This window comes from Condylura cristata, unplaced genomic scaffold, assembly GCF_000260355.1.
Source record: "Condylura cristata isolate star-nosed mole 26May11 unplaced genomic scaffold, ConCri1.0 scaffold00015, whole genome shotgun sequence".
NCBI lineage: Eukaryota > Metazoa > Chordata > Mammalia > Eulipotyphla > Talpidae > Condylura > Condylura cristata.
The window spans coordinates 27,398,123-27,422,164 of NW_004567116.1; the positions used below are offsets into that span (position 1 = coordinate 27,398,123).

General features: G+C 35.5%; 1 protein-coding gene across 1 annotated transcript in view; it reads right to left on the reverse strand.

The window, feature by feature from the left end:
- NUCB2 (nucleobindin 2) overlaps positions 1 to 22,962 on the reverse strand; it is a 30,532-nt gene extending 7,570 nt beyond the window's left edge. The window contains exons 1-11 of the mRNA XM_004683010.2: positions 22,793 to 22,962; positions 17,928 to 18,061; positions 10,887 to 11,030; positions 10,231 to 10,338; positions 7,510 to 7,636; positions 5,846 to 5,949; positions 4,657 to 4,842; positions 4,342 to 4,432; positions 3,051 to 3,109; positions 2,861 to 2,953; positions 1,753 to 1,842 (exon numbers count right to left, since the gene is read on the reverse strand). Of these exons, the coding sequence (XP_004683067.1) occupies positions 1,753 to 1,842; positions 2,861 to 2,953; positions 3,051 to 3,109; positions 4,342 to 4,432; positions 4,657 to 4,842; positions 5,846 to 5,949; positions 7,510 to 7,636; positions 10,231 to 10,338; positions 10,887 to 11,015 (987 nt within the window). The 5' untranslated portion in view covers positions 11,016 to 11,030; positions 17,928 to 18,061; positions 22,793 to 22,962. The remainder of the gene's footprint in view (positions 1 to 1,752; positions 1,843 to 2,860; positions 2,954 to 3,050; positions 3,110 to 4,341; positions 4,433 to 4,656; positions 4,843 to 5,845; positions 5,950 to 7,509; positions 7,637 to 10,230; positions 10,339 to 10,886; positions 11,031 to 17,927; positions 18,062 to 22,792) is intronic.
- Positions 22,963 to 24,042: the final 1,080 nt, after the last annotated feature.

Sequence of the window (24,042 nt, forward strand, 5' to 3'; positions counted from 1 at the left end):
CCCAGTTCTATATGCATAAATAAATAAATCTTTAATAAAATAAAATAACAGTGAAAGACCAGAGATAGCCTAAATGTTTAAACCTGAGAAAAGTTAAGCACCTCCCTCGCTACTAATAGAGTACTTACCTGCAGTATGTGGAAATGATTTTAACGTAATGTTAAGTAATTCTTTTTTACATTGACTTCTGATTAGCAGTATGATGAATCAACAAGATAGTTCTTAAATTACAAAAGCTAAAAGGGTAATATTACAGTGGAAAAACCTGGTAGGCACTAGCTTATAGCCAAACATCAGAGTTAACATGGCCGGTTATGGGAATAACCAGCAGTGTGTGCTTCCTGACATAATGCACAAAGATCACTTGGTGGTAGTTTTACCTAAAGCAAGAATCAGGAATCATAAGCAAACAGCAGGTTTCCATTCTTAGAATATCAATGCTGGAAGATATTATTTCATATTACAGGAGACAAAAAAGACATTACAACTAAATTCAATGTACAATCCTAGATTTTCCTTTTGTACAAAGGATATTACTGGGAAAATGAACAAAATGTTCAATCAAGTCTAGAGATTGGAGAACAGTGTTGTGTGCATCGTTCTGCAATTATGTAAATCTTTGTTTGCAGGAAATACACACTTTAATGCTTGAGTTAAAGTACCATCATGTATTATATAGGTATACACATATTCTAATGTGTACACACATTAAAGTATGCATGTACACATACTTATATGTGTATGATTATGTCCAAAATTATATATTATATCTTATATATAATGCTAAAGTGTTTTTTATCATATTTCATTTGTTTAATTACTTTTGGTGCCAAAACCGAAGAACAAACCATAAGTAGTCATTTTTGAGTAATGGTATATGAAAGTGTTCAGCAAATATTGTTAATTTTTAAAAATATAATTTCACAAATATACAAAGCCATTTATATAGAACTGAGCCATGTTTAAAATAGGTAAATATGAATTTATGTGTACGTATAAATTAAAAAATGGGATAGTACAGCATTCATACACTGTACACAATGTATGGCTATACTAAATATAAAAATCTCATTTACTTCAAAACTGGCATAATTTAAGTATCTACCTCTGGAGGGTAGCTTCTAATTTTTTTTTTAAGATTTATTTATTTATGTATACAAAACTGGGATACAGGCCAGAGGTGCAGACGTTGTGAGAGGATTCACCAGAAACAGTGGGGCTGCAGGAGTGGAGAGAGGATTCACCAGAGACAGTGGAGAGGAGAACAGGCTGACTGATGAAGTACACTGCTGAGGGGAGCAGCGGGCAGGTCAGAAGAGGTCTTGTGAGCCATTTGGTCACCTCTGGGGCAGGCAGGGATTGAACTCATGCGGAAGTGGCTTAAGCTTCTTAGTGCTGTGTTTTAACCCGCTGCACCACCAGGGAGGGCCCGGTAGCTTCTAATTTACTTCTCTAAATGTATCTACAGGTAGCTTCTAATTTTCTCTATATGTATCTCTATTTCTAATGCTCAAGAATGAACATTTTATATTTTGAAATAGTACAATTTCTAGTAGATTCTAATTATATGCAGTGTGATAACAAATAAGAGATCAATTATCTTATGGTGACATTATTTTATGGTGGCATTTTGTACAAAAGGCCAAGACAATAAGACTATACATGCAAACACAGTATGAGATAAAAGTTAAAGGTATAAGTGGCTAATGTCAAGTTTAAGTCATACATCCCATTTGAAGTTGGTTCTATTACCTCCCAGCTATCTGGCTCCAAAAATTCCTTTTTTTCTGTTGCTCTCATAAACTCTTCTAGAGTCACCAGTCGGTCTTTGTTAGTATCAACCTGATTAAAGGAAAATAATATGTAAAACAAAGCAACTGTTATTCATGAATCTTGTCTCATAGTGTTACTACTATCAACATTCAGCAGGAGCTAGCCTGACAGCCACAGACACTGAGGTGGGGGTGTGGGGCAGGGAGGAAGCAAAAATGGAGCACTCAATTATACTGGAATCAGAAAACAGATATTTTTCTCATCTATATAATTGCAATTTAAAATACAGTGAGTTATGTATACATCTGATACCCCAAAGTTTCAGTTTGCTGATCTGACTGGTTAGACTAGTATTTGCTTCCTCCCTCACCACATCATGTATAATCCCTCTTGAAGCCAAGTTCTTGGTCAGGAAAAATAGTCTTCCAGAATAAGAACTGTTTTAGTCAAAAGTAAAGGAATTTAAGTTAAAATCCTCTAAACATTTTTCCTTAAAGATGACTAGCATAGTGAAAACTAAAGTTGACAACCTCTCCAAATCGCCTCAATGGCACTTATAGATGTCAGCAAATTCAGTTACAAAGGTGACCTCTACAATGGCCAGATAAATTTATTTGATACAGGGATTCCAGCAGTTAACAGAGATCCCAATTCATCATTAACAGCTCAAATATCAGCAACAATCCCTAAATCAAAACAATAGGTTTTAGTTACCCTTAGTTAGATCAGAGTTTTTATAGTGATGTGAACAAGAAATAAATATCTGTTGTTATAAAATTTTAAAGTATTGGTTTTTTAAAATTTCTTAACTAAATATAACATAGCATTTAAAACATCAAATATTGCACTACAGTATTTTTTGGCTTCTAAATATTTTATGTCTGATATACAGGGGCATCTTGAGTTTTTAAAATAGTTACAAAGTGTTTTATTTATTTTAAGTGAATATACTAAATATTATGAATCAAAATGCAAAATCCAATTAAATACCTACTTTGTATTTATTTTTCGTCTTATGGAAACATTTACTATAACAACTTGGATAATCAACAGATGTAATATGTAATCTTAAACTTTTAAAACATACCTCATTCATTACATGTTCCCTCATTCTAAGTCTTTCCTCCTCCATTTCTACCATATCATCTTCTTCGTTTTTGGGGTCATATACTTTTTCCAACTAAAAAGAAAATTTTAAGACCAACATAAAAGAAAGGAAGATGACAGAAGGAAAAAAGAGAAAGCCAAAGCAATGAATAACTGATAAACTCATTTACCTCTTTAGTAAACAGGGCTTCTAATTCTTGTTCATCGAGGAAGCCATCATTATTGACATCTAAAGTTTAAATGTTACAAATGAAAAAATTGATCTCAATGCCTTAGAAAATAAATCAATAATTTAAAGTATAACTATCTACAGGTGGTTTGCAAAACTATTACTAACATGAAACATCAATACTTTACAAAAAAGTTTCTTTTTATTTAATGAAGTCTTAGTTCAACTGATAACATGCCCTACTTAATGCATAATTCATAAGTTTCTAAAAAAATGACTAATTTTCCCCTCAAATATAAAATTCTATCAATCTAACAATAGATAAGACTAAAAGTAAGTTTTAACATTATAACAGCACAAAGTCTGTTAGATATAACCAAGGCACAGCAATACCTTCATTTTACAGCAAACCTTGCAAAAAGTCATATAGTGACTCAACAGTAAAAGGAGGTATAAAGACACAGCTACTGACCCTAAGATCCACCCTGCAGATCAGTATGAAATAAACACTGCTATATTTCCTACAGAAAAACCTGAAATGTTTGCTATCAGTAGGACAATAGAAAACTGTCTTCTTTTTTTTTTAATAATATAATAGTTTATTTTTACATAATTTTGTACCTTTTTCCATCTCAGTTGTAATCCTGTGGGCTTCCCATCACCAAATCACCCATGTGCCATCACCATAGTCCAGTGTACTTCACCCCCCCCACCACCATTTTTTATTCCATTCCCCACCCCAACCCTGTAAAATGTCTCTGGTATATAGTTGTTCATTATTAGTAGTAGTATTGTTTTCTCCCTAGTCCTTTAGACTCCTGCTATGAGTGAAACCATCTGGTATTTTTCCTTTTTTTTCTGACTTATTTCACTAAGCATGATCTTTTCAAGCTCCACCCATGTTGCTGCAAAAGGCATGTGTTTATTTTTTTTTTGGTTGCTGAGTACTATTCCACTGTATATACGTACCATATCTTTTTAATCCAGTCATCTACTTCTGGGCATTTGGGCTGTTCCCAAGTCTTTCCAATTGTAAATAAAGCAGCAATAAACATGGGGGTGCAGGTGTCTTTTTGAATCAGTGTTTTTGTGTCTTTTGGGTAGATACCTAGGAGTGGGATTGCTGGGTCGTAGGGAAGCTCCATGTTTAGCAGTTTGAGAAACCTCCAAACAGTAGAAAATTATCTTTTAATAGATGTTACTATGTAAACAGTTTTGCCAGAAATCAGGAGTATTGCTATAATTTTCCAGACAGCATATGTAAATACTAATATATGCATCAAATCTATTACCATGTAATTTGAAAAATGTCTTGGGGTCAAAGTCATTAGGATCCAATCCATCGGTCTCTTCCCATACCTCCTTCAGTTGGTCCTTGCTTCCCTGTAAATCAATTTTTAAAAACACTCAAAATGCAATTGAATATATACATATAATACCTATGTGCATATATAACTATGTATACCTATATACATATATCAAAATTAAATGTTTGAGGAACTTTGCAGAATTAAAAATTAATATTTAAGTACTAATAATTTCATGACAAAACTTTACTCTCTAATTAAGAAAAAATCTTCAAGTAATCATAAAGTCATAATCCTTACTGGATGATTGACTTTGGGATGATTTTCATGTTTTTTCTTCATTTCTTCAAATTTCAATTCTTCTTCTTTTCTCTTTTCTTCACTCAGTGTTTTCAAATACTCCCTCCTTTCATGTTCCTTCATCATTTCATATTTTTTAAATTCTTCATGCCGAGTTTTGTCATAGTGTTCCAGATCACTTGTAGCCTATAATCCATAATTAAAGAAAAGATGTGTTTCTGGAATATCAAAAAGCCATTCTTCCATGTAAAATCTAATACAAAGTGGTATAAGAGGACCAAAAAATACTGGATTCCTCTTTTAAAATTCTACCAACTTATTTTAGTCATCATTACTACCAAGACAGAAACAAAAAGGTTAGGAGGTTTCTCATAAACAATATATAAATTGACTTGGAAAACAAGAAAGAAAGAACTGTATCAAATTAGTACAGAAACTAGGATAATTTCTAATCACAATATGAGAGATCTATAAACTCAGAAAACACCAGAAATAGACACCCAACCACACAGGAAGAGGTTAGGAAAGAGAACTGAATCAAGATAGTAAAATTTCAGCAGTAAGATAAATGAGTTAGGCATGTAATGTCCAACATGATGGCTACAGTTAACAACCTATGTGGTGTATTTGACAGTTGTTAAGAAAGCAGAATCCAAGATTCTCAATAAAGGAAATTTTTTTTCTTTTTGTATGTATCTCTGTGAGATGATAGGCACTAACTAAACTCATTGTGTTCGTCATTTCATAGTATACACATATATCAAGCATAGTGTTATTTGTTCAATTAAATCTCAACACAATTGGAAGAAAAAAGAGAATTTTTGAGACTTCTAAGTAGGGATTGTGACACATATGCCACATTATGAAATATCCCTGTAGAGGGCTGTGATTAAATAAATTAGTATTCCTCTAGCAAAATCTATGGATAGTCACATTACATAGGCTAAATAAAAACTACAAATAACCTTATTGTAATTCGAGCCAGGTAATTCAGATTTTATAGTTTCTTTTTAAAAAAAATTTTGTTAAGGAATAGACCTATATGTCTCTAGTATGTGCACTAAGAAGGGTTAAGCTACCTTTAAAGACATTCTGAAGAATATATAAAATCGTATTACCACTTCATTGCTTGTCAAACTACAAAACTGCAAAGGCACAAGAGAGACAACATTGTTGGAATTATTCTCACCGCTTTGATTAGCATATCTAAATCTGTGGACTCGAACTTGTCAGGATTCATGTGGTTTAAGTGATCAAATTGTTTTAGAAGAGCCTGGTGGTCTATACCTGTAGCTGAAAGAAAATAAGAAAACTGTAAATGATTAACTATTAGATGCTAGAAACATTAATACAAAAATACATAAGAATAAGCATTCAATTTATCTCGATAGAATTTTGAAAGAAAATTCAATGTTTTAGAGTTCCTATTTCTTTTAAGAGTATTGCACACATTGTTATGCCAGAAAAAGGCAATACCCTGGGATTTAGAATGAAATACAATCTATATACAACATTAATGCTATTTTAGAGAGATTTGTTAATTATCCCCATAACTAAGAGTAAAAATGGTTTTATTATAGGTGAACTACCAAACTTCCTCCTTAAGTAGGTAAACTCTAATTTATTGACCTTATCAAAGGTCTATGTAGAATTTCTGAAATGGATTGCTCTAAAATTTATCTGAAGGATTTTTTTTGTATTTTATTCCAATGAATCTTTAATAGAACAATAAAAATCTAATTCAAGCTCATACATTTGAATGATGACTTATTTTTAGAGAAACATCAGTTGCTTTACTTCATAAAAAAAGTTTTTAAAAACAAGCTACAATTGATTATAGTTGAATGGATGAAGTGATTATGTGTTATTTGAGTTCTATTATAGACTTGAACAAAATAGGTCAGGTGATTCTGTACTTAGAAGTTAAGTTTTCACTTAGGGGAAAGAAATATATATTATGGGACAATGGAAGGCACAGAAATGGATGGGAACTAGGACAGTCTGTGTGAACTTATGATTTCTAAAATATGTACATGTATATGCATGTTTCATCCTGTATACATATGTGTGTGCATCAATTATAACAAATACATTACTCTAGTAATCCAGAAGCTATGCTCCATGACTAAAAGTTCTATGAGAATTGGTGTATTTTTTCCCTCAGTTTTGCTGTGAACCTTATATTGCTCTAAAAACTAAAGTCAAAAAATATAAATTTCAAAGATTTATTCCAATTTATCATTTGTCCTTTCATCTTATGATTTCTTTCGTCACATAGTATTTTTCTCATTTCTACTCCTATGGTGATTTATAATATCAGATATCCTATCAATAAGTCAACTGTGCTATAAAATAAATCCACTTGCTATGTATGATATAGTGTTCTGCTGATAAACAGTAATTTTGGTTTGGAAGGTAATACACAATAAGAATGAGGAAGACTTCCTTTTTCCTATGTTATAGAATAGTTTAAATACCATCAACAATTTGCTCTTTAATTGTTTAATAGAATTCCCTTTGATGCTGTCAGGGCCTAAAGGTTTTTTGTAGGGCTACCTCTCTGACAATTTTGCTATTTCATCTGTGGAAGTTGTTCTTCATGTTACTTTTCATCTTTTAAATTAGTTTATTAATTCATTACTTTTCATTCTTCTTTTCATTTGGAATAATTATTTGAGACTAATTTTTTGAATTATGTGAATATATTATTTATTACAAAATTAAATTTAAAATATCAGAGAAGCCAAATCAATATTAACTTTAAATTTTCACTAAAAGAACATGGCATGTGCTAATGTAAACTGCTGTTAACAACCATTTATTGAAATTTTCCTATATTTTTATATCACTTACCTTGAAGGGAATCCAATTTAGCTTTAATTAGCATTCTTAACCTTGACACTTCTTGTCTCTTTAGTTCATCAAGTTTTGTCCTCACATGGTGACTTACTAAATCAAGCTCTTTGCTTAACCTCCCACTCTGTTAACAAAATTAATAAATTAGTTTTATCTGTTGAATTGTATTTTTTTACCAGACATTATATAGTAAAAGTAGAAGTATAATAAAATGACAAAAAATAACTTACTAAATCAAGCTCTTTGCTTAACCTCCCACTCTGTTAACAAAATTAATAAATTAGTTTTATCTGTTGAATTGTATTTTTTTACCAGACATTATATAGTAAAAGTAGAAGTATAATAAAATGACAAAAAATACTTTAATGAGATTAGATAAAGTTGGTATTGAGGTTGAGATTCAGTTTTAATTCTAAAATCAAGATATCTAAAAACCACATAATTTAGAAAATATAATTAAAGCACAAAGAGGAACTCAAAAATAACCAAAATATTATAGCTGCTGTAGAAAACAATTCCTCAGAAAGTTAGAACAGAGTTACCACATGACTCAGCAATTCCATTCCTACATATATGCCTGAAGAATTAAATTTTATGTTCACATAAAAAATTATAATACATGAATATTCAGAGCACCATTGTTCACATTAGCCAAAAGAGTAGAAATAAATTAAATGTCCTTCAACATAAAACAAATATGGAATATCCAAATTTTGGAATATTACTCAGCTAAAAAAAAGGAATGCATTTGTTGATGCATTCCACAATACAATAGAATTTGAAAACATTAGGTTAAGCCAAACACAAATAGCCACATTGTTTTATGTATATGAAATGTTCAGAACAGGTAAATCCATAAAGATTAGACTCACAAAGTAGATTAGGGTTGCCAGGGGCTGAGGAAAAGGGGGAACAGGGGAGTGATTACTTAATGGGTTTCCTTTTTGGGGAATAATGAAATTGTTTTAAAACTAGGTAATGGTGGTAGCTGCATACCTGGTTGTACTAAAAGTCACTGAACTATATGTTAAAGAGACAAACTTTATGAGATCTGAATTATGTTTCAATATTTTTTAAGTGATTTGGACTTTTAAACTTTAGTTATTGGAAATAAATTTTCAAAATTAATCTTCTTAAGTAGTTTCCTTTGATTATATCCTTTTTAAAAAAGATTTATTTATTTATGCAGACAGAACTGGGGTATAGGCCAGAGGTGCAGGGATGGTGAGAGGATTCACTAGAGACAGAGTGGGGGAGCAAAACAGGCTGACTGATGAAGTACACTGCTGAGGGGAGCAGTGGGCAGGTCAGGAGAGGTCTGCCACGTCATGTGGGTCACCTCCGAGACCACGGATTGAACTCGTGCTGAAGTGGCTTTAGCTTCTTAGTGCTGTGCTTTAACCTGCTGCACCACCAGGAAGGGCCCTGATTATATCTCTTATAGATGAATAACTACATATATTTTCCAAAGTTTAAAAAACAAATAGCCAGTGTTTACTTTCTCTTGTTTATTAATGCAATTGCAATCACAAGATACTGAAAACTCTACAATAAATATCATTCACGCCAAGAAATTGGTTCCACTGGTCAAAATAATTCTTCAAAGGATACACAAGATTATTCTCAAAGATAATATAGAAAATTTAATGACAAATACTGTTCCCTCTCCCCCAGAACAATTCATAACCTCTGACAGGAGAGTTGTGAACTCAAAACCACCCACAGGTAATTGCTAAAACCAGATGTTACTAGGTCCTTCAACGAGGCCCACACTGAGGACAGAGATTAAAATGAGAAATCTGCTTGGCCCAGAAAGATTCCTTCACATTTCTGATTCTGATTCTAGAAACAGTTGATAGAAATTTTGAGAAAATTTTAAAATGAATAAATAAACAAAAATGGTAACAAGCAAAACTTTCTGGGAAGTTTGAACTGAAAGTTTAAAATTAAATTACTGGAGTTATTTTTACTCTCTGACGTTAGATATACATACTGAAACAGACTGATAGTCCAAGGATGGGTTTTTTAAAAAAAAGAATCTCTCATATCAGATCTTTTCAGCTCCCTTTCTTTAAGTCTGAGGACTAAGAGATGTGTAGGGTTACAATTATGTTTATTAGCACACAGGCAGATGGTTACCTACTAGCATAAGATATGATCCATTACCTCTTGTAATAGTTGACTGGAAGCTGATTAAAACACCGGAAACCAACCTGTTCTATATCTCCAAATAGATTCCTACTATCCTCACATCGTGATTCACTTGATACACAACCCCCCGAGCCTCATCCTCTAGTCCCTATGCCAACCTCATGTTTTAGCCACTCAGTCTCCACTTCCCATTACAGTTTCCAGCAACAGTTACTACCTTTATTTTCCCATTGCTCTCTTGTAGCTGGATACCCTTGCACCTAGGTCTAGCATGCTTCCTAGGCTATGTCCTTTTCTCAGTCACACCTTCAAGCACTGACATAAACGTTACAGAGAAGGATAAGGTCCCACTTTCCCCACAGCTGGAATGATGTGTCTATCATCTGCACTTCAAAAATACATCATATACTTATCACATATTCATCATAATAATCTAGTTCTGGTCATTATTCTCCTTTGAAGGGGTCTTTAAGGGCTTGGGCTGAGTTTTATATCTGTATACCCATTACTTAACTAAGTACCTGTCATGCTCAGATTTCTGTTAAATAATTATTTGATTATAGTTACCTTTATTTCCTCTATGTCTGCTTTCTGAAGCTTTTCTCTAAAATGTTCATCTGTTTCCAGCACATCAATCACTTGCTTGAGATATTCATCATAATAAAGTCCAGTATCCTTCAAATTAAGAAAAAGATAGTAATGCTCCTATAAGTTTTGTTCTTCCCTGCATCTAAAGATCTCAATCCCTAAAAAAATATTTCTAGCAAAATGGTACTTAGTTCTACTTCGAGAATCTGGTCAACGTTAAGAAGCCATATTTCTCAAATGAGGAGTTTTGTGTCAGAACTGAAATCATATTTTGCCATTAACATAAAAGTAGACTTTTATATGTGTTTAGATAATGAAGACTTAAACAATAATATTGTTTTTTTCACCTATATGTTCTCATGCTATCTGTCTCTCTCTTGATTATAACACACTGTTTTCTTAGCTGGTGAGCTCTACATTGGAAATGGATTATGATTAATTCTTTTATGTAATATCTAAAATACTAACTACATTAGATAAGGATTGTCTAGTATTATATAACATATGCTCATGCAATTCACTTCTCACTGTCATATCAGAAGTAGTTCCTAAATATCCAACTTTAGAAATGAGAAGTATTGGCAATTTCTCAGCTAAAATTCTTCCCACCAAGTTATCATTATCAAGTCACTTACCGGTGACTGCACCTTAGCACTGTCCACAGGTTGAGTATTTTTCACTTTCGTCTTGTCTATGTCTATAGGCACAGCTTCAAGAGCAATAAGAAGACATGCAACCAACAGCAAACAATATTGTAGTAGCATGTTCCTCCACCTTGTCTAAAATAAAGGTGTAAGTACAGTAAGGTCCTGAAAAGATGTTCTCAATTTATATATACGTGTATTCTTAATGCCTCCTCGATAATGTGTTTAATCTTAGGAAGTTTAAGTCTACAGCAATATTTGAAGGGATAAAAATTGATAACTTATTAAAAAATAATGCTTAAAGTAGATCATTACCCCACCCACCTGATCCTTCTAATAAAAAAATAATTTTTTAAAAGGCATTAAAAATCAAGAGAGAAAGTCCTTAAGTAAAAATTGGGGGAAAAAAGTAAATTTTAAAGTTTAAACTTATATTGTATGAAAATATCTGGTTATTTATAAAAGCTCAAAATGAAAAGCAAAGAGGGGCTCAATATTCTTAAAAATAAGTAGCCCAGGTTTAGGAAAGAGAGAAGTAAGGGAAAAAAACTCAATTAAAATACTAGAGAGGGCCCTCCCTGGTGGCGCAGCGGGTTAAAGCACAGCACTGAGAAGCTAAAGCCACTTCCGCATGAGTTCGATCCCCGTCTGCCCCGGAGGTGACCACATGGCGCGGCAGACCTCTCCTGACCCGCCCGCTGCTCCCCTCAGCAGTGTACTTCGTAGATCCGCCTGTTCTGCTCCCCGCTCTGTCTCTGGTGAGGCCTCTCACCGCCCCTGAGCCTCTGACCTGTACCCCAGTTCTGTATGTACAAATAAAAATAAATCTTTAAAAAAAAATACTAGAGAACCAAATACTTCAAAACTTGGCTTAGCTTCATTCTAATTTAGAAAGTAAACTGTTCTATGAGTATAAATTGATTCAAAAGAAATTGATAATTAACCATAAATAGTCTCAACCTTATTTTTATCCTAATCAACAGTGATTTGCTAAAAATCTTTTCGGTCAATAAGTTTCAAATAAATACACCAGTAAAATATCAATTAATGCAATTGAAATAAGAGCAACTACTGCTGCTCCCATAATATTATTCAAGTTTTACATATTCTGAGTATTTTCAGTCCATAAAAGTCTTAATGGCGTCAACAAACTACTATAAAAATTAGAGTGAATAAAAATCTCACATCTAATTGATTATATGGATGTATATATGTGAGTGTGTATAAGTGTATAGACAGAGAAATTCATTAAGGCTACTAGAGGGGGAGGAAAGAGGGAGCAGGATCAAAGGGGAGAAGGAGGCCCAATGGGCTAGGGTTAAGGACAATGGGTGTTTTGGGAGGAGGTGGGGGGTAGTGTGATAACATAATTTGAGGAGGTATGAACCTATTCCCCTAAATCATATTCAGTGCTGTAAGTCAATGTCACTTCAATAAATGAATAAAGTAGATATATCAATACAAGAATCTCCACATAGACTCCTGCATGCCCTGTTCGCACTTTATCTGGTGCTCCACAAACCTTCCTCCTCCCACCATAAAACGCACGTACACAGGGCAGTTGATAAGCTCTTCTATCTCAATTGGCAGCTAGCCCACTTATTTTGACATATGCTTTTTTTTTTTTTAAGATTTATTTATTTATTTGTACAGAACTGTGGTACAGGCCAGAAATGTGGAGGGTGAGAGGACTCACCAGAGACAGAGTGGGGTGTGGGGTACAGAACAGGCAGATCTACGAAGTACACTGCCGAGGGGAGCAGCGGGCGGGTCAGGAGAGGTCTGCCACGCCATGTGGTCACCTCCGGGGCAGGCGGGATTCGAACTCATGCGGAAGTGGTTTTAGCTTCTCAGTGCTGTGCTTTAACCTGCTACGCCACCAGGGAGGGCCCTGAAATATGCTTTTTTAATGCTGCCTACCTTTACTTCAGTACATAATAGAAGCCTGAGATTAATAAAAGTGTCTGTAGTCAAATCCAATTCTGGAAGTAGAATTTGTCAGCTCTCTCATTCTTCTGCCAAGTCCACCATAAATAAGAAGTCAAAGAGAGGAATGTGTTTGTAATATGAATGAGTGGGTGTGGGTGTGTGTGTCCTGACAACTTCTCAGTGATAAAGTGACCAAAAGTAGTTAGACTTCTATTCTACATTGGCTGAACTTATGTATCATAAATATTTCATTTATTCCAGGATTTTTATAAATAACAATAGAAAATAAATTATCTGATGTTAACTCATACCAAGGAGTATGCTTAAAGTCTTTTTTAATATAACTCGTTTAATGTGAATTACAACAGCCCTAGAAATAAACATTATTATCTCATTTTAAAGTACAGAAAACTGACACATTATTAGTTAAGATAATTGATCTGGGGCACAGGACATTAAGTTTTACAGTCAGTGTTCAGACCCAGAAGGGCCTGACTGCAAAGCTTTGTGTGCTTTTAGGCAGTGATTCTAGAGTGCATTCCCTGGGCCAGCAGAGATAGGGGAGAAGAGGAGGGGAGTGCAAAACCTGTTTTATAACAAGTCCTATGGTGATTCTAATTCTTGAAAACAGACTGTGTCTCTACAAAGAGAGATTCACGAGAATGCTTATCTCAAAAGTAAATCTGGATCCTTAATGAAAAGAAAAATGGGTGTTATACCTAAGAAGAATAAGGAAAAGGTAATTTTAGGCCCACATTCTAATTCTAGTCCCACCACTTGCTATGTGATCATAGGTCAGTCAACTTTCACTCCTTAAGTTTTCTCATTTTTACAAATAATATATTTTTTAAAGGGGATTTAACTAAATCTCAGTATTCTTCAAGGTCTTAAATTTTGTTATCAGTTTATTCTTTTGAATAAAGTGTAGATCTTTTCTAAATTATCAAAAACACTAATAAAGTTTTTTAATCACACCAACTATATGAAATGGTTATGTTATTAAAAAATTAAAAATGCCTTTATATTAGATATTGCTTATTCAATAAACTTTAAAAACTACATTGGTAGGATGAATAGAAAATCAGAGTGCTGAGATACAAAAATGATCACAAAAATCAACTACCAGAGAAAGTTCTCTAGAAACAAACAAACAAAATGTGGTAAAGCCAGAAAACTTCACACTTGAGCTACAGGATGAGAGATATTAGGACCTGTGATCAAACTTGGACCTTGCTTCGAAAGGAGAAACAAAGTTCCTCCTCAATTTCAGATTTAGAGATACTCAGACTTGCATTTCATTTAAACTGTGTTTGAATCCATACAGAAATAAAGCAAATTAGTGGTTGTTTTGGTGTGGGGAGAAACCAAATAAAGGGTTAAGAAAAAAACAAAACTTGCAAATTGACTGATGGTCTGAAGGTACAGCAGGGGAGAAGGTGAAGATTTGAGCCTACAGCAGGGGAGGAGGAAAGAGAGTGGTCAAAACAGAGGAAGTTAGAGCACAAGAGACTGTGGTTATGGTTCACAGGTGCTGTGGTGGTGGGAGAGTTATGGGGAGATGCCTGAGGGGAGAAATCAAACACTGTACAAAAATAAACAACGATGTAAGAAAATAAAAATTAAAAAATAAATATCAAATGGCTAAAAAGGTCATAGAGGAAGAAATTAATAAAATGTATATAACACATACTATTAAAAAAATAGAACTATGGTCTTGAGATGACAACCTTGCAAAATGAGTGTTAAGAGGCTTGGAAGTAAAGTCAGACAAAGGGACTTGAAAAAATCGGGAAAGAAAGTCACTTTCAGTCTCCACAGTAGAGAGAGCAATGCTGTGTGGTAAAACACAGATGACAATTCTGAATCGAGAAAGGTTTCAAAAGACTCAGACTATGGATCTAAAGAAAGCAGAGGAATACCTTCACCAATGTATTTTACTTTTAATTTCTTTAAGTATATACAAAAATTATATGAAAATCTATGATCTATCTAAGTGAATCAAAAAAAGCACTTTCAGTAAACATAAGATTATAAATGATAAAGCACAAATGTGGTAGCTTAATGGGCAGCATTTTTTTCTGTCATATAGTAGTGTCTTCCTGTCAAAGTCATCTTGGAATGGAAGAGATACTAGACCTTGGGTTTTAAATTTACCATCTTCTTTTGGGATTTTTTATTTACCCTGCTTTATTAATATCTATCTCCTCTCCTTTCTTGCCTTTTTTGTTTTAATTTTTGACTTATGCAGGATTTTTTAAACACTCTGTCACTGCCACTTTTCTAATTTTTTAGTGTTAATTCTAGAATTAATTAGGACAATTAACACATTGAGGTCGTAAACTAATGAAAATATTTTCTCTATTCCTTAATAAGACTTTAATAAATGTTATCATAACAAAAGCTGTCATCATAACAAAAGATATGGAAAATGTTGTAGCACACAGATGTCAATTAATGACATTTAAAAAAGCTCTTTAAATATCAAAATAATGTCAAAATGCTATAGAAAGCTCTACAAATTTTCATGAACTGGATAATATACAAATACCCATGCAAAAGAAGGAGAGATGACCCATAGGAGGGGTAGTGGGAAGGAGAGACTGCCTACTTTATCAGGTCAGTAACAATGTCCTACAATTTTTTTTTATCACCCTCTTCTTCCTTAAGAATAGAGACCTAAAGAGGAGACACTCTGCTGAACTAGGCTGACTAGTAGGCTGATCCAAACCAGGAGAGGTTGATCATTTACTCTGAAGGATGGTGATGTGAAAACCTAAATCAGTGATCTCAAAACAGTATGGGCAACACAGACCCTCAAGGGCGCTGAAGCTTAGGGCAAAACTACAAAGTAAAGTTCTTAAACCTCTCCTGGCATTCCATCATACCAAATAAATTCCCTAAATCTCCAAGTTAAAAAGAAAGTTTTTCTCTTTCCCTCTCAACCAAATCATAATTCCCATTCTTCTACAGAGTCACAGTTCTGAGCTGTTGATTCATACCAGCATTATCCAGATTAAGTTCTCTCTTTCTCTCTCTTTCTCTGTGAGTGTGTGTGTGTGTGTCTGTGTGTATGTGAATGAGAGAGAGTTTCCTATTTTGATTGTAGGGGGAGATATCCTGGAAGTGGTTAAAAAGTATGGTTGTGGCTTTAAGGTGTGAAGAGTTAAGAAACAGAAATTAGTTTGTCTTTCTTTACTTATCATAATCTTTATTCTTCCCCATTTATCTTTTTCTCCCTTCTTCAACTCTCTTCTTTTATAGCTTTCCTTTTTAATTTAAGGCTGAATTGAAAGATGTTTTCCTTAACCTACTGCAATTATTTAATTAATGTTGTGATAAAATTTAACAAATATTTATTAAATGTGCTGGGTACAAAGGTAAGAGACATAGATGTGATCCCTACCCCCATAAGATTTTCAGTCTGCTATGTAAATTAAATAAACAATTGCAATTTTAAAAAAGCCACTTACAAAGCAATGGATAGCCTGATTGTTTTTCTATTAATTACAAAAATTTAAATGTGCTAAAATAGTATTTACAAGTAGATATTTCTATTGTCAGATAGTTTATAATGTTAAACACCTTAGAAATAATACTAGGTGGTTTCTACACACACATAAGTTCCTGATTGTTTTTTGGGGGGATCAATGATTCCAGACTGGTGAAGTAAAGCATTAGCAGCAAGAGACTTACTGAATTTTGTGACTGATACATGGAAAAACTTAATGTCATGCAAAACCACAAATATAACTTTGTAGAAATAAAACCTTATTTGCTCCTAATCTACCTGCTAAAATCCATGAGACTGGATGAATCTTTAGATTCTTCCCCACTTCAATTATCATCCCTTGAGTGTGTTATCTTTTCTCAAAAGCTTATTTCAATTCACTTTCTTTGCACAGAGAGTGACATCTAGATCATATAACATTACAAGTATAGGGTATATTTTCATAATATTTAAAAAGAAAAGTGTGGAAGGAGATAAGTTAAGCAAGGGCCAGCAGTTAGGTAACAGGAAATTTCAGCTAGGAAGGGGACAGTTAAGTTGTTTAAAAAAAAAAATCACAAAACTTTTAATTACCAAAGACAAAAGTGTGTTTCTTGTGCCATTACTAAATTTAAATGTATCCTGAGGTAGATTACACTTTCAACATAAAGTTGCTTCCTGATGATTTATTATGTAATCATTTGGGGGTAACTTATCTCTTTTCTTTTTAGTACCTTACACACAGCAAGGGGCTCAATAAATATTAGTTCTTTTTTTAACACGTGCACAGAATGTACAAGAAACATCTATTGAGCATTTATAGGTAATTTTTTAAAGTAACCAGAACAAATACCTAATGAAGGCAGAAAAGTTTCCAGAATGAATCCAGGGATTAAAGTAAAAAGAGGGTTCACTTCAGCAGACATCTACTAGAACTGGAATGACACAGAGACTAAAGATTAGGGTGGCCCTGGGCAAGAATGACACACATATTTGTGAAATGTTCTATATTTTTAAAAATGAAAAAAGAAATACAATCAATTAAACGAACGTTACTTCCTTCTGGAAACCATGGCTTTAAAGCTCTGCTTGGCAAATTACTGAAAGCTCCACCCGTAGTTATCAATTGCTATATGTCTCAGAGGTCCCTACTGTGGAAGACACTTCTTATTTTCCTGCCTATGTCCAAATCTTCCCATCCTCCTAAGTAACAAAGGCCAATTTAATTCAGGCAGCCTTACATACATCCAGCTCTGTCTCCCTGCTCCCTTTGTACCCCGAGTTTTGGTTCAGGAAGTCTCCATAAAAGGAGAGGATGCATCCTTCCTTTGCTTTCGCCTTGCTGCCTGACCTTGGCTGTGATGGTTGGCAGCTTTCTTAGACTAGACGGACCAGGCCCACACCTTAGAAATATCATATCAAAGAGCTGGGGAAAAAATGTAAGTTCCTGGTAACTTTCTGAAGCTACAATACTTAACCTAAACTTCCTACTTGATGAACAATTTTACATGAAAAAATAAGTATTGTGTGCTTATGATACCATTAGTTGCTTTTATTTTTTGTCCTCCCCATTTTTTTTTTTTTGTAATCAAATGCAGTCTTAACTGATCACTTACCTTCAGACAGGTAAAGAATTTTTAGCTCCGTTTTACAGATGAGGTAACTTATATCCAAAGCAGTAAGAGGACTTGAGCAAAATCAAATAACTGAGATTGGTCTTGACTCCTAATGCTTTTTCAAAAAGCAGGTTCTAGATATTAAAAAGGAAATAAAGATTCATTTTTATATATCAATATAAATTTGCCTTTATTGCAGTGATAACAAAACATAATGTATATACTTGTCACACAAAAGTTCTATGATGTGGAAGACAGAATTAAATATCTTCCAGTGTAGAGAAGAGATATTAAATAAATAGACTCAAAAACCAGAATAAACAATAATATGAATCTGTTATGTCATTTACTACACAGTTCCCCTTTTAAAAGCTAAAAATAAATCCAAATGAAAGCTTATTTTTGTCAGCAATACGACTTTAAGATAGCAGGTATATTTTCCCATAAATCCTTAACTGGAATTTTCTTAAAATCCTTAACTGGGGGGCCCTCCCTGGCACAATGGGTTAAAGCACAGCACTGTGAAGATATGGCGGCCCCTGCAGCATGAGTTTGATCCCCAGGCAGGGAGCTGACGTCACCACATGGCGTGGCAGACCTCTCTTGACCTGCCCCCTCAGCAATGTTTTTCAGTCTGCCTGTTCAGTTCCCCAATCCATCTCTGATGAATCCTCTTACCCCTCCGTGCGCTGGCCTGTACCACAATTCTTGTATAAATAAATAAATAAAATCTTTAAAAAAAAAATTAACTCTGGCCATCAGTCAGAGAGATCAGGTATTTAGTGAAACAACTAAAAATTCTTTTTTGAAACCCCACTGCCCAGCTGTAAAAGACAAGGCAGCTAGCCCATGTGCCAATGCACTGATAAACATAACTATTTCTAAGTAATCTGTTAAAAAAAAGAGAAAGGGCAAATATAGTATCTTTAAACTTTAATACATATTAAACATATTTCTTCCTTCTTATGATTTTTTAACATAAAATCATCTAAGCAGGAGAGTGATTATATGCTTGTAATATGTTGGCAAGGCATGTGACTTTTATTAACACAACACAATCAAAAATAAACAACAGATGAATCCTAACTGCTCCCATACAATGGCAAGCTGCTTGCCTCTCTGAGCTGTGTTTTCCTACCTATAAAATTAAACTAATACTTCTTCATAGATTTTTGATTGGCTGAAAATAAGAATGAATACAATGTAACTAGTATAGTACACAGCAGGAATAAATGCTCTTCAAATATTAATGCCTTCCTGTCATAAAGAAATCTCCAATGAAATTATAAAAATTGGTTCTATAAATACCCAGAGTTATGAAACTTAAAAGGTAAGAAACCAGTCTAACAAATAACCTTTACATGACATTTTTGACAGGTCACATTAGAGCTGTTCTCTGAGCATTGCCACAGCAGTTATAGGCCAAAGAAAAGAGTGCATCCAATAAAAGAGAAATAATCTCTTCCTCCTTGGCATTAAAAGAGTTTTTGCAAGATCCCCAAGTTTCTTTCTCTAAAGCACTGCCTTGAGCCAGGAAACTTGGGTTGCTTCTTCTTAATGTCAATGTCGTAATTCTAACAATGAGAGTAGTGGGGAGAACAAGAAGTGGCTTCTGAGGTTTTCACTGGCATCAGTGATAAGGGCAACAGGTAACCTGGTGCTCAACTCCATTTTTCCTTTTGAACATGAGGGTCATTGGGACATTGAGATCAAAATATAATATCAGATCTGTGACCAGCTGATCTGAGCTCCCTTTATCAAAATGTCAGTATAGGCCCTCCCTGGTGGCGCAGCGGGTTAAAGCACAGCACTGAGAATCTAAAGCCGCTTCTGCATGAGTTCGATTCCCGCCCCGGAGGTGACCGCATGGTGTGGCAGACCTCTCCTGACCTGCCCGCTGCTTCCCTCAGCAGTGTACTTCGTCGATCTGTCTGTTCTGCTCCCCACTCTGTCTCTGGTGAAGCCTCTCCCCGCCCCTGAGCCTCTGGCCTGTACCCCAGTTCTGTATGCACAAATAAATAAATCTTTAAAAAAAAATGTCAGTATAGATCTTTATGCTTTGACTGGTCACATCTATTGAAAATAACACCAAAAGAAGTCATTATATTACCTTTTCTCTCCATAATCAGTTACAGTATCCTTGATAGTATTCTTATAAAAAAAGAAATATTGGTCTCTCCCTGGTGGCGCAATGGTTTAAACACCACACTATGAACCTCTCAGAAGCCACTGCAGCACAAGTTTGATCCCCAGTCAGGGAGCTGACCCACATGGTGTGGCAGACCTCTCATAACCTGCCCGCTGCTCCCTTCAGCAGTCTATTTTCAGTAGATCTGCCTGTTCTGCTCCACTGTTTCTGGTGAACCTTTTCACCCACCACATCTCTGGCCTGAACCCCAGTTCTTTAAGCATAAATAAATAAATCTTTTTTAAAAAAATAAAAATAAGAGATGCTGTTACTAATCTGTTTTATCCACAAATTTTATTTTACTTTATTTATTAACTCACATCTTCATTATGTACACACACTTGGGATAAGTAAAATACATATGTCAAAAAAATCTGTATGCCGAAAAAAGCATGCAAGTGCCATCTCAATTTCTATGAGGGTGCTTTAAAATTTTTTCAATCAGGACATTTTAAAACCAAGTTCTACATTTATAGAAGGTCATAAAGCACAAGGACATTCACTGACTTGGCCAGGAGCATTTAGCAGAGTCAAGATTGGTATCTGGTCATCAAATTCTAATTAAGTATACTTTTCATCATATTGTGTCTTTTTAAATTTCAGACTGAAAATCATTAAAGTGATTGAAGCTTTCCCTTGAATAAATTATTTTAAATTGCTAGGAGCCTGTATTCTAGAGTCTACAAATGAATTACATGGATTAAACATAAAATGATAAATTTCCTTTTCTAAATCTTCAGTTTTTAGAAATAGTTAATTATCTATCATGCCAAATACAGTCAACTCAGTTACTCATGACTCCTAAAAGATTATCTACTTTAAAGATTAATTGCAATACATTTTAAGATCCTACACTTGATTCCCCCAAATACCCAACACTTACAAAGGGATTTTGCACATCTCAGTCATCAAAAGTTCTTTAGAAAGTGAAAAGAATTTTAAATATTATTCTAAAATCATAAAATAAGTTTAGTATGTCTATAGAGATATATGACAAATCCTAAAACAAAGATTCTGATATTGCTCATGCTACTGATAGGCTATATTAATCCCCATAATAAATAACCAGTGTTTTGGGAGGTACCTTCATTTCCTTACTTATGCATTTCATTTTAACTATTCTTTGTCACAAACCAACTTGGCACAAAAGATGCTAAAAAGGTACATTCATAATGTGAGATATGAACAGTGTACCAGGAGATTATAGGAAGGTAAGCAGATATGACCTCAACCTTTCAAGATGGGAAAATTTAAAATAAATGGAAAAGAGCATGAATCACAAGAAGATGGAAATGAATATTTCTCTTATAGTAGAAACTTAGGCCACATTATTGAGAATTTAAAGACTAAGATAAGAAATAGAATTTTCCATGTTCACCCTACCAGAGAGAGTGATATTCCTGAGACTTCATTCCTAATCCTAAATTTCCATCTTTTAAGAAGTTTTCAACTCTTTTAATTTAGTAACATTTTTTTTTGAAGCATTAGTTGCTCTCGTTCAAGTTTTATAAAACAAGAACTCACATTCAACTTAGATAAGGGTGAAGCCTGAGGCAATTTATGAAAGGGAAAGATGCAAAAATATGGATATCTAGAACCTGAAAGTTCTGATTTAAGAATTTAATTATTCAGTAAAATTCATCAGGAAAGGCTTTAAGGAACAAATGGTTTCAATAGATTGCAAACTAGGCTAAGGGTTATTTGATCCAAATCTACTAACCCCTAGTCATACTACTTTTAACTAATCCCTAAAGCAACTATCTCATCAATTATTTCAGCTCTTTAAATTCTTACAGGGATAGTTCATACATTTTCAAATAACATTTATTAGCAGGAATAGTTAATTGAATTGAACCTCCTTGTCCAATCCCTTTAAAAAAAAAAAAAAAGCCAAGGTACTATGTGGCTTGGTGTTCATCTTCATCCATGGACTTAACAGTCTTAATAAAAGGGTCAGATGACAGTGCTGGCTTATTCAGTTGTGTAAAATTTAGTTTCCAGTTTGGGGAGTACAGCAGATACATTGAGGATTTCATGAGGTTTCCTATCGTCCAGAAATCAGAATAAAGATTGGAAGGTTTATGTATCAGGTGCAACAAGGAAATGCCATCTTTCTCATCTCTTAACCTAAGAGAGCTCAACTCACACCAAATAATTTCTGTCACTTAAGGGAAAACAATACCACAACTGACGGGAACTTTCTCCTCTCCTAACTGTCAGGGGTTGTGGGTTTAACAGAACCGAAGGAGAGCAGGATTCCCTGGCCTAGCTTTGCTCTCAGGCTGGTGGTGGTGAGCATCAGCCAAGATTTGATGGGTATACTATGGCACCAGTAGGCACCTCCCTTGCCCATCAACCTGCCAAGACCCTACTGAAGCCCGCCCGGGTTTTGGTCCTGCTTCCCACCCACCCCGCCTGCTCTAATCAAGAACCTGCTATCCTCATCCACCCTCGCCAAAGCCTGGGTGTCCAGCAGGGAGTGGATCAGCGGAAGGAACCCTATGTCCCAAGCTCGAGCTTGAAACCCCTTCCCACGCGTGCCCGCCCACTGTGCGGCCCCAGCCCCAGCCCCCGTCACTGCCCGGTAAGAGCAAGCGACGACCAGAGCCTTATCTCAAGACCCGTTCCACCCTCCCGCCGTGGGGTTCCGCACTCCCCAGGAAGCCACTGGCCTTACCTAGCAGGTTCTCTGCGCGCAAGACTCCGCCCGCTGAATGCACACAGCGCACAGACTGGTCCCTCCAGCTCTCGGCCCGAGGCTTTGCAATGTTACCTCTGCCCACCGCGGGCTCCCGCCTTCTCGCTGCCATGGCAACAGCCCCCGCCCCTGGGCATCCGCTAATTGGTCCGGCCGGCATCGCAGAAGGCGCAGATTGGCGGTGGGGGACACCAGGCCGCTCCCACACTCTGGGTGGAGGGCGGCGGGGAGCACCGACGCGTCGAAGCCCGGGGGCGGCTGAGCCAAGAGGGACGTGGCGCTCTGCGACGCGGACTGGAAAGCCGCGCCCCTTCCTTTTCTGGTTTTCTGGGAGAATCCTGTGGAGCAGGACTTGGGCCGGTGAGGTGCTGTTTCCAACCGAGACAAAGTCCTATGGCTCGCCTGCCTGTTTGGCGGCTGGCCCGCGCTGGCAGCTCTTAAGAGTGGTCAGAGTCAAGCTCTTGAGACCATTCTCACCCACAGGCCGCGTTCAGGTCTAACACTCCGAGCCTTCTGCACAGGGGGATCTTACTCTAAATTTAACTCACCCAGCCCAGTGAAACTGCTTGCTCGGTTACTGAGATCTGGTGGCTGCTTGCTCTTCCTTCTCTCACACCCATCCGCGGACTCGTCTCCTTTGTCTACACCCGCTTCTCCTAGAATTGAGACATTGCCTCCAAATCCCTCATTTTAAAAATGGGGAAACTGAGTCTCAACGCTGCCTGTGGCTCAGGGCTTAAAGAAGTTTGGGGAGGCTCCATTGAGGCTGGTTTTGAAGCTTCAGTCTGCCATGTTGTGCTACCTCCTTTGTAACAAGTTAATAGAAGTGACTGGCACAGATGAAGTGACTGGCACAGAGGAGTAAGTGCTTAGTAAATATTAGCCGTGCTCATGTTAGGGGCCGAGCTAGGATTATAATTCCGGTCTCTGGATTCCAAGACCGGCGATTTTTACTCTTCACCGCCTCTCAGCTGCATACCTAGAACGTGGCCTCCAGGTTAAACTCCTTTTTAAGGTTCAGGAGTCAACACTTGACAATTTTCTTTAAATCAGGACCTCAAAACTAGTTCCTTGATTATTAAATTCCTAGAATGTTGTAACTGCCTCTATTGAAGGCTTAAAACAGAAGCAAATATGAGGAAAATAATTATATTCGGTTCTGATGCAGAGATCAAAGGGGAAACACACTAGAGAAAGACAGGCTATTTAAGAAGTCTTGTTGTAAGGGC